This window comes from Rana temporaria, chromosome 2 (genome assembly GCF_905171775.1).
Source record: "Rana temporaria chromosome 2, aRanTem1.1, whole genome shotgun sequence".
Lineage (NCBI taxonomy): Eukaryota > Metazoa > Chordata > Amphibia > Anura > Ranidae > Rana > Rana temporaria.
The window spans coordinates 15522915-15534998 of NC_053490.1; the positions used below are offsets into that span (position 1 = coordinate 15522915).

Consider the following 12084-nt stretch of genomic DNA (forward strand, 5'->3'; position numbering starts at 1 on the left):
AAGCCAGTAAAAGACAGATCTGCGTGCTAGACGCATGTCTGCAGCATGCCCTGTGTGAATAAAGCCTAAAGATGAATTTTTCTGTCATTCTACATAATCATTATTATCATGATAATCACACAATACAGGTGCTGTGGCTCAATGCACCTGTACTGTGTGCAGGGCCGCCATCAGGAATTATGGGGCCCCTTACACAGCTTCAGGCATGGGCCCCCTGGAGCAGAGAACCGGGGGGGGGTGCTGCCGCCTGAAATTGAGTGAGAAGCGGGGGGGGGCTGCCGCGAATTGAGAAGCGGGGGGGGGGGGGGGGGGGCCTTTACACAAAAAAGAAGAAATAAAGGAAAAAATATATAAAAAAAGGGGGGTAGCCATCCGGGGACCTCTGGGCCCTTTAATAAAAATAAGAAATATATATAAAAAATAGATATATATATTTTTAAAAAGGGGGTTGCCATCTGGGGCACTGGGGACATCTGGGCCCTTTAATAATATATATATATATATATATATACATATAAAAAGAAATTGCAAAAAAGGGGGGTTGCCATCCGGGACCTCTGGGCCCTTTAATAAAATTGAAAAAAAGAAACCTCTGGGCCCTTTAATAATAAAAAAAATATATATATATGGAAAAAAAAGGGGGGTTGCCATCCAGGGCCCTGGGGACCTCAGGGCCCTTTAATAAAAAAATAAAATAAAAAAATATATATAAACAAAAATAAAAAAATAAACATTTATAAAAATAAAAGGGGGGGGTTTGCCACACATGGGGCCCTGAGGACCTCTGAGCCCTTTAATAATAAATATATATATATATATATATATATATATATATATAAAGACAAAAATATATATATGTAAAAAAAGTATATATAAAAAATATATTTTTTTTATAAAAAAAGGGGGGTTGCCATCCGGGGCCCTTTATTAATAATAATAATAATAATAATAATATTATATATATATATATATATGGGGACCTCTAAAAAAATTAAAAATGGCCCTTTATTAAAAAATAAAATAAAAATATATAAAAAAATTTTTTTTTTTACAAAAAATAAATACAAAAAGGGGGGTTGCCATCCGGGGCCTCCGGGCCCCTGGGGACCTCTGGACCTCTAAAAAAAAAAATTGGCCCCTAAAAAAAAAAAAAATTTTTTTTTTTTAAGGGGGTTGCCATCCGGGCCCCTGGGGACCTCCGGGCCCCTTACAGGTGTAATGCTTGTACCCCCCTGATGGCGGCCCTGACTGTGTGATGATCATAATGATAATAATTGGTAATTGTAATATGGCACATGGAGGGGGTTAATGTACTCTCTGACCAGTGATAAATAATTAACCCCTTTGTGCTGCATTAGTGGCAATGTTTATAAACCCCTTCATGCTGTAGCATAAAAGGGGTTAATTAACACTGATGGTGCCAATGACTGTCATTAATGCAGCACACAAAGGGGTTAATTGCCACAGGTCAATAATACTTAGGTGAGTACATTAACCCCCTCCAGGCTCCATGTGCTATATTACAATTTGCATTGTAAATTATTTAACCCCCCCTCCCCCAAAGCATTAACCAGTCCACTTCACATATCTGGCTGGGTTCACACTACTACACTACTTTCATCCTACTTTGCTCTGCTACATTGGTCCTACATTTATCCTACATTGGTCTTACATCCATCCTACTTTCATGAACAGGATACTACTTTGGTCCGACTTCAATGATATTCAATGGGCTGAAGTAGGATCAATGTAGGACCAAAAGTAGTACAGGGAGCATTTTCAAAGTCGGATCGACTTGTGTAGGACCAGTTAAGACGACTCCCATAGGGAAACATTGATTTTCACACGTCATGCTACATGAGGCTCCCAATGTAGGACCGTTTGTCGGACAAGTGTGAACCCGGCCTCTAAGACGGAGGTGTTAAATACAGCATTGTTATGCAAATAAGCTACGTGATTACTCACTTGCAGACACTGAGACACTGAGCTCTGGCTACAGGTCCTGACTCTTGCCAGCATCTTCTCTTCAATCCCGCGCTCCCAGCCTCTGAATCATGACGTCAGACCAGCCGGGACTAGGAAGCTCCTGTCGGGTGGAGATCACTCCGCCTGACAGGGAAGTGAAGCAACACTCGCACCGTTCTGCTGCTACTCTGCAGGTGTGTAGCAGCGTACTTGGTGTCACCGCAATCCCCACCCCTATAGTGACACTACTGGGCCCCTCTAAATAAACTGATGGAGCCCAGGGAATATATCTTAGGCCACCTGGGAGCCGGGGGAAGCAGAAAAATAGTCCCTTCAGATGATGCCTCGTAACGTGAACCTGCAATTGCTCCGTTGCCACCCCCCTGGATCTGCCCCTGGTGTGTACAGTGCCATGCGATCTACAGTAAGAGTGATCCGGTCTCATGTACTGTAAAGACCAGAGCTATTCTGACAGGAGGGGAGAACAAAACACAGCACACCTCCCGCGGCACTTCTTCTCTCACCGCTCCAGGCTCCAAGCTGCCGTCTTCTCGTTTCAGCTGTGAGTGCGGGCGGAGGAAGCAGCTCAGCAGCGGCGAGGGGGGGGCATAACAACCCACTCCGGCATCCCTTAAATCCAGCCCTGTGTCTCTCACCTAGCAGCTGAAAGCCGCGGGAGCGAGATGGAGAGAAACCGGCTTTGAGTTGCTGGGTGTGAGACGCTGTCATTCTCTGCTCCACCGATCCTCCTGCTGTCCGGGCCCCCTGTGTGCCCGGGCCCCCTACAGGAGGGCTGGTGGTCCCCCCCTATCAGCGGCCCTGGTTGCTCTGTAGTGGTTTGAACTCTCCTGACCCTCCAAATATCTACGCCCCTGTACGTGATGGTGTCACCCCTCTGGTGGGTGTCAACCGGGTGCGCACCCCCCATATCCACGCCACTGAAAATTGTTCAATATTCTAATGCAGTCTTTCTCAACCATAGGGTTCTGCCAGAGGTTGCTAGGGGATCCTTGAGCATGAAACAACTTCTGGCACCAATTATCTCTTTAGCTATATATAAGGGGGGATTCTTTCCAATGCCTGCAAACTGTAAGAAGCTGTATTCCCACTGACCATCACACTAATATACTGTGAGCTATATTGATTATTAACAAGGGTTTCATGAGAGCAAAATTTTATTTCAAGAGTTTGTTAAAAAAGGTTGAGAAAGGCTGTTCCAATGGAAATACATTTAAAGCTAAACACAACAGGACAACAGGAGTGACAGCAATTATCCCAAACATTATGTGAAATACAGGTATTTTAGAGGTGTCCCCACTTGAATATGTGTCCACTATGATCCTTCCAGAGCGAGGTGATGACACAAAAAGTGGCTGCCTTGGGCACTGCAACAGGAGAGGAGTGCAAAAAAGGCAAGACCTTCAACCTATGGTGTTGAGGATGTTCTCAGTCCACGGGGGAACTAGGGTGACCACATGTCCCGGATTGCCCGGGACAGTCCCGCATTTTGCAGGTCTGTCTCGGGTACCTTTATTGCAGGACAATACAGTGTCCCGGAATGAAACTGACACAGCCACCCCCCAGGCCGATCGGATTCCCCCAAAAAAGGCCACCACATCACCACTTTACTCACTGACAGTACTTGTCCTGGCCGGGAATGCCTGGAGGAGCACAATCCCCGCCCCCCTGTTTGTGATTGGAGAAATCATAAACCCGCCTCTTGTGTCCAATCACTGTGCTGTGATTCGTTACAGCACAAGCTGATTTTTGGGAAGGAGGGGTGTCCCTGAATGGTAGTTTGGAAATGTGGTCACCCTAGGGGGGGAGCGCATTTTGGCTTTTTTGTGTTGGGTGCTAAAGAACTTTGTCCTAGCATTGCTGGTGAAAACTGTAAAGTGTTGGATTTCCCATCACTTTCTGTCTTGGTGACAATGGTCACTAAAACAGATAAGCTAAATTTTTCTTTGTAGGGCTACACCAATAATAACCTTGGAAAGAGTAGGGCAAATGTAGATCCAAACACAATTTAGTTTGGCAATGTGGAGTAAAGTGATGTAGAGTACAATGATCTTTCTTTGGCAAACCTCATACAGTACATGAAAGGGCATCAAAAGGGTAACATGAAGTCATACTGTAGGTGTGCACAGCCTATTGCATTAGGTTGTGCACCTCAAAGCTCAAACATCTGTGCATGTGTATATACTGTATATTGATGGTGTCAGTAGAGCAGTGGACAGTTCCAGTAGTTTTTATTTTTTACAATTATTATAAAAAAAAAATTTAAGCACTGCTAGGGGGCTGGTGCAATATCAGGGGGTTAAGCAGGGGGTTAAACAGGGAGAATCTGCACCACACAGGGTGATTAGGGTGTGCCCAGGCACACCTGGCACACCCTGTGTGCATGCCTATGCTTGAAGTTGAGGTTGGGGGATGTAGGAGAAGAACGCACTAATGGTGCACAAACCAGCTAAAGCATTTTTTATGAATATAAAAAAAATCCTGGCAGCACATTGCAATCCAGCCTTGGTAACTTTATTGTTCCTGAGAAACATAAAGCTCTATAAATAAAACAAAAGGGCGCAGAGGCCTACTGCATTGCCAACAACATTTTATTAAAGAATGACAACCAGGCAAGTGCATACTCACAAAGGCATTAGGCTAGAACAGCAGTGTAAAAAAACAAAGAAAAGAAGTGGCTAGGTGGTCCTAAGTTCGAGATGAAACTCTCACAACTCTGACATCAATCCGATTTGTCACTGGCGCGTTTCAAGGGAAAAGAGTGAGTGAGTGAGTAACTTGTATAGCACTACAAATGCAAACTAAATCGCCTCAAGGCGATAAGCCTCATAGCATACACACGCTCGTACTTTTTCGGCAACCAACACGAACGTAGTGACGTTTCAACGTACTACAAAGCGTTTAAAAGAGGAAGTTCAATTCTCCGACGTCACCCGTTGCGTTCCTTCTGCTACTCTATAGTTAGTTGACGTTTCGTGTGAGTGCTTTTCTAGATTTCGAAACTTGCCGCGTCACGAATGTGCTTTTTCAAATACGAAAGCTAGTTTTACTAGACAGAAGGATTTCCGGCTGCTCTTTGCTTATGAGCATGCGCATTTTTACTTTGTCAAAAAGTCCGATTGTTTTCTGTACACACGGTCGGACTTTGCACCATCGGACTTTTGTTGACGTAAAGTTGGTCCGTTCGCAGACCCAACTTTTTGTCCGGTGAAAGCCAAAAAAGTTGGTCCGATGGAACGTACACACGGTCGGACAAATGCGAAAAGTTACGGATTTTGAAGTTGGTTGGGCAAAAGTCCGACCGTGTGTACGGGGCTTAAGAGAAATTTTGGCGTATCTGATTCTTTGAATCAGGCGCCAAGATACGACGCCTCAGACTCAGAGATACGACGGCGTATCTGGAGATACGCCGTCGTATCTCCTACGTGAATCTGGGCCTTGGACTCCAAAACAAATAATCTGGCTCTGCTCCTTCTCCAACAAGCCCAGAAAATAAAACCTGGAGGTGGTTCTAGTCTATCCCCGCTCCTTCCAAAACCAGATTTTTTTTTTTTTTATCTTTAGCTTCACCTCCAAAGCAAACATGTATCGTCCTAGTTTACTCCACCACACCCATTTGTATTTTTATTGTGCCGCTCAGCAGCCACAGATTTGGAACCATTTAGAGGAATAGAAGGCCCATGAACTGACAGACGTACAGTGAAATGTTGTCCTCACCTCCTAAGTAAGCACAGTTGAAGTAGCTGCAAAGTTTTCCGGTGCTTTCCAACTCGTACGTGTTTTCAGTCTGGCTTACCATGTTAAATGTTTCTGCAACGGGAATGAGATATTCTTGTTCCTCGTAATCTGATAAGTCAGCTATGTCCACACCATAGCAGGTTAATATGTTGAAAAAGGGTTTTTTCCCAAACCGTTCAGCAATTGTTATACTGGTAGAGGAAGATGTAAACCGATCAAAACGTATTTTCTTAGCTACATCCACAGCACCAATATCTGTCCCCCGGTAGACCCGAGTCTTGTTGGCACAGCCTGTTCTCAGCACCTGTAAGGCTCGGGTCAGGTAAAAGTGAAGAGCTTTAAAATGGAAATTTTTCATGTAGAGATCTCGAGACTTTCCCATGATTGAGACATTTCCGTTCAGCTGTCTGTAGATAGGGTATGGCGTTTCCATTGTGTACAATACAACTGCTGTGCCATACTTGTCATCAAACTTGCTTGGAAGGGGCAATCCTTTCCTATTCCAGGCCCGACTCGCTCTTTCCCACATTACAGCAAACTGGTTGTATTTCAGTTCCTCCGTAAGAATTTTCGGCATCTGATGCTCCATCTCTTCTGCGCAACCGATGTACTGGTCATCAAATGTATCCGGCATCATGTTCAAAACTACCGCTCGATCGCTCATCTGTGAAAAAAATTGTTTGGAAAAACACTTATTAAAGTGGTAATTCCCCCTCCAAAAAATGTTTACCCTTAGTCTGATGCTCATTTTGTCTAGGGGAATCGGCTAGTTGTTTTAAAATCGACGCAGTACTTACCGTTGTAGAGAGCGATCTTCTCCGCCGCTTCCGGGTATGGGTCTTCGGGACTGGGCGTTCCTTCTTGATTGACAGTCTTCCGACAGGCTTCCGACGGTCGCATCCATCGCGTCACGATTTTCCGAAAGTAGCCGAACATCGGTGCGCAGGCGCCGTATAGAGCCGCGCCGACGTTCGGCTTCTTTCGGCTACTCGTGACGCGATGGATGCGACCGTCGGAAGCCTGTCAATCAAGAAGGAACGCCCACTCCCGAAGACCCATACCCGGAAGCGGCGGAGAAGATCGCTCTCTACAACGGTAAGTACAGCGTCGATTTTAAAACAACTAGCCGATTCCCCTAGACAAAATGAGCATCAGACTAAGGGTAAAACATTTTTGGAGGGGGAACTACCGCTTTAACCACTTAAGACCCGGACCTTTAGGCAGCTAAAGGACCCGGCCAGTTTTTGCGATTCGGCACTGCGTCGTTTTAACTGACAATTGCGCGGTTGTGCGACGTGGCTCCCAAACAAAATTGGCGTCCTTTTTTTCCCCATAAATAGAGCTTTCTTTTGGTGGTATTTGATCACCTCTGCGGTTTTTATTTTTTGCGCTATAAACAAAAATAGAGCGACAATTTAAAAAAAATGCAATATTTACTTGTTGCTATAAGAAATATCCCCCAAAAATTTATATATATATATATATATATATATAAAACAAAAACATTTCCTCAGTTTAGCCCGATGCGTATTCTTCTACCTATTTTTGGTAAAAAAAAATCGCAATAAGCAATTATCGGTTGGTTTGCACAAAATTTATAGCATTTACAAAATAGGGTATAGTTTTAATTAATTTTTATAAAAAAATTTTTTTTACTACTAATGGCGGCGATCATCGATTTTTTTCGTGACTGTGACATTATGGCGGACACTTCGGACAATTTTGACACATTTTTAGGACCATTGTCATTTTCACAGCAAAAAATGCATTAAAAATGCATTGTTTACTGTGAAAATGACAATTGCAGTTTGGGAGTTAACCACAAGGGGGCGCTGAAGGGGTTATGTGTGACCTCATGTGTGTTTACAACTGTAGGGGGGTGTGGCTGTAGGTCTGACATCATCGATTGTGTTTCCCTATGAAAGGGATCACACGATCGATCGCGGCGCCACAGTGAAGAACGGGGAAGCTGTGTTTACACACAGCTCTCCCCGTTCTTCAGCTCCGGGGACCGATCGCAGGACTCCAGCGGCGATCGGGTCCCGCGGTCACGGAGCTTCGGACCAGGTCGCGGGCGCGCGCCTGCGACCCACGGCTGGACACTTAAAGAGGACGTACCTGTACGTGCTTGTGCCCAACCGTGCCATTCTGCCAACGTAAATGTGCAGGAGGCGGTCCTTAAGTGGTTAAGATTCAGCTGGTTTAGCCTAAAAAGGTAGTCAAAACTTAGAGACCCCTAGTAGTGGACAACTCAGATTATCTTCCTAGTAGACATGTGCAGTTTGTTTCGTTCCAAATTGAAATTTGGAGGAATTTTCATTTTTCGGAAATTCAGATGTATACGAATTTACGCATTACAATAGTACCAAATTTAAACGAATGCGAAAAAAAAGGAAAAAAAAATAAATCAGACAAAATTTTATTTTTAATCGTTTTGAAATACTTTTCGAGTTAGTCTAGTTTTCAAATTCAAAAAGTCGAATATTGTTCAGATTCGATTAGTTTTCAAATTAGAATAGTTTTTAAATTTAAACACTTCCATACAGGGTATGTATACACCTTCCCGCCCAAGCCAATTTTCAGCTTTCAGCGCTGTCGCACTTTGAATGGCAATTGCGTGGTCATGCTACACTGTACCCAAACAAAATTGGCGTCCTTTTTTACCCACAAATAGAGCTTTCTTTTGGTGGTATTTGATCACCTCTGCGATTTTTTTTTTTTTTTGCGCAACAACTAAAAAAAGACCGAAAATTTTGAAAAAAATTACGTTTTTATTTTTTTCTGTATTTTTTTTGTAAATAAGTACGTTTTCTCTTTCAATTACGGGCACTGATATGGTGGCACTGATGGGCACAGATGAGATGGCACTGATGGACATCGACAAGGTAGTACTGACGGGCACAGATGAGGTGGCACTGATTGGCGGCGCTGGTATGCGGCACTGATGGGCACACATAGGCGGCACTCATGGGCACACATAGGCTGCACTGATGGGCAGCACTGATGGGCACTCATGAGCGGCACTGATGGGCACTCATGGGCGGCACTGATGGGCACTCATGGGCGGCACTGGGCACTCATGGGCGGCACAGATGGGCACTCATAGGCGGCACAGATGAGCACTGTGGGGTGGCACTTATGGGTGGCACAGATGGGCACTGTGGGGTGGCACTGATGGGCACTGTGGGGTGGCACTGATGGGCACTGTGGGGTGGCACTGATGGACACTGTGGGGCGGCACTGATGGACACTGTGGGGCGGCATTATTTACTTGCAATGAAATAACCTTCATGAATATATATTTATCATCTAAGGGTCATTCCCTCAAGGACTTATATTTAGTGATTTATGTAGTTTATATGGACTTCTTTATATATCATACTCTCAGAGTTTTCTCTCCTTAAAGTGGTGGTTCACCCTAAAAACAACTTTTTTTTATTACACTGCCCCCCCCACATTACAATACGATTAAGGCTATTAATTTTTTTTTTATGCTGTACAAACCTTTGTACAGCATATTCACCCGTGGCATCCGGGTTGCGAGTCCCGCGGGAGTGGGCGTTACTAACATGTCTGTGATTGACGTTTGACCAAAAACTAGCTCCCCCCGTTGCGTAAGCCACGTCACGGTTGGCGAAAGGAGCCGAACGGCGAGTCGGCGCTATACTGCGCATGCGCATCGCCGTTCGGCTCCTTTCGCCAACCGTGACGCGGCTTACACGACGTGGGGAGCTCGTTTTTGGTCAAACGTCAATCACAGACATGTTAGGAACGCCCACTCCCGCGGGACTCGCAAGCCGGATGCCACGGGTGAATATGCTGTACAAAGGTATGTACAGCATAAAAAAAAAATTAATAGCCTTAATCGTATTGTAATGTGGGGGGGCAGTGTAATAATAAAAAGTAGTTTTTAGGGTGAACGACCCCTTTAATGATTTACTTTTGTGGCGCGGCTTTTTTGTTCTGTTAATTTACACCATGTCTGGCCCCTCCTCCATCCCCTTGCTGGCTTCTGGGAGACACACAGGTCCCAGAAGGCAGCAGGGACCAGTGAGGATGCGTAGCGCAACTCCAGCATGCGCAGTAGGGAACAAGGCTGTGAAGCTGCAAGGCTTCACTTTCTGATTCCCTTACAGAAGATGGCAGCACCTCCACCCGAGAGCCGAGGGACAGATCGGCTACAGGTGCCGACATCGCAGGTGCCCTGGACAGGTAAGTGTCCATATTTTAAAAGTCAGCAGCTGCAGTATTTGTAGCTGCTGACTTAAACAAAAAAAGGTGGAACTCTGCTTTAACCACTTAAGGACTGCCTATCGCCGATATACGTGGGCAGAATGGCACAGCTGGGCACAGACACGTACATGTACGTCGCCTTTAAGAGCCCAGCCGTGGGTCGCTCGCGCCGCTGGTGCGCGCACGCGACCCGGTCCGAAGCTCCATGACTGCGGGATCCGTTCGCCGCCGGTGTCCCGCGATCGGTCACCGGAGCTGAAGAATGGGGAGAGGTGAGTGTAAACACACCTTCCCCGTTCTTCACTGTGGCAATGTCATTGATCGTCTGTTCTCTGATATAGGGAAAGACAATCAATGACGTCACACGTCAAGCCCCGCCCCCTACAGTTAGAAACACATATGAGGTCACACTTAACCCCTAGTGGTTAACTCCTAAACTGCAAATGTAATTTTCACAGTAATCAGTGCATTTTTATAGCACTTTTTGCTGTGAAAATGACAATGGTCCCAAAAATGTGTCAAAATTGTCCGATGTGTCCGCCATAATGTCGCAGTCAGGAAAAATTTTGCAGATCGCTGCCATTAGTAGTAAAAAAATGAAAATATTAATAAAAATGCCATAAAACTATCCCCTATTTTGTAGACACTATAAATTTTGCGCAAACCAATCGTTAAATGCTTATTGCTTTTTTTTTTTACTAAAAATATGTAGAGGAATACGTATCGGCCTAAACTGAGGAACAAAAATGTTTTTTTATATCTTGTCACTCTATTTTTGTTTATAGCGCAAAAAATAAAAACCGCAGACGTGATGAAATACCACCAAAAGAAAGCTCTATTAGTGGGAAAAGAAGGACACCAATTTTGTTTGGGAGCCAAGTCGCACGACCGCGCAATTGTCAGTTAAAGCGACGCAGTGCCGAATCGCAAAAAGGGGCCAGGTCCTTAACCACTTCCATACCAGCCCATTGTAAAATGACGTCCACAACGGACCTTCTTACAGACCCGCCGCCATCCGGTGCTTCTCCGGGCTCTCCCGTGCCATCGGGGGCCCGGAGAACGAATCGTCCGGCGCTGGCAGGAAGCATAGAGATGACTGGTGACCAGATGGTCACCAGTCATCTCTATGACCGTCGGAGGACCCGGGCGCAATGTGATGACGTCACGCCCGGGTCCCGTAAGTAAACAAAGCCGCAATTGCGGCTGCTAAGCAACAGCAAGCATGAGATCGGTGAATTTTTTTTCACCGATTTCATGCTTTCCAGCCTGGAGGAGAGATGCATGATCTTATTGACCATCTCTCCATAAAGAGGACCTGTCACACACATTCCTATTACAAGGGATGTTTACATTCCTTGTAATAGGAATAAAAGTGATAATAAAAAATAAAAAATAAAAATAAAAGTGTAAAAAATTTAATATGTAAAAAAAAAAAAAAAAGAAATAAAAACATTTTTTTTTAACGCCCCTGTCCCCAGTAGCTCGTGCGCAGAAGCGAACGCACACGCAAGTCCCGCCGACATATGTAAACGCCGTTTAAACCACATATGTGAGGTATCGCCGCGTTCGTTAGAGTGCCAGCAACAATTCTAGCACTAGATCTCCTCTGTAAATCTAAACTGGTAACCTGTAAAAAATTTCAAAGCGTTGCCTATGGAGATTTTTAAGTACCGAAGTTTGGCGCCATTCCATGAGTGTGCGCAATTTTAAAGTGTGACATGTTAGGTATCTATTTACTCGGTGTAACATCATCTTTCATATTTTACAAAAAAATTGGGCTAACTTTACTGTTTTGTTATTTTTTTAATTCATGAAACAATTTTTTTCCCAAAAAAAGGCGTTTGAAAAATTATTGCGTAAATACCGTGCAAGATAAAACGTTTCAATGACCGTCGTTTTATTCCCTAGGGTGTCTGCTAAAAAAACATATATAATGTTTGGGGGTTCTGCGTAATTTTCTAGCAAAAAAAAATATGATTTGTACATGTAGGAGAGAAGTGCCAGAATAGGCCTGGTATGGATGTGTGTGTATAACAGCCCGGTATGGAAGTGGTTAACTTTCATATTGGTACGGGTCTTAAGTGGTTAATTTACTGTATAGTGGTACTTATAGGAGTTTAGGCCTCCTCT

The 12084-nt window shown here is 44.5% G+C and overlaps 1 protein-coding gene across 1 annotated transcript in view; it reads right to left on the minus strand.

Annotated features, from left to right (window-relative positions):
* LOC120928842 (ecto-ADP-ribosyltransferase 5-like) overlaps positions 1 to 12084 on the minus strand; it is a 53286-nt gene that overhangs the window by 10024 nt on the left and 31178 nt on the right. The window contains exon 3 of the mRNA XM_040339862.1: positions 5701 to 6385. Coding sequence (XP_040195796.1) covers positions 5701 to 6385 — 685 coding nt within the window. The remainder of the gene's footprint in view (positions 1 to 5700; positions 6386 to 12084) is intronic.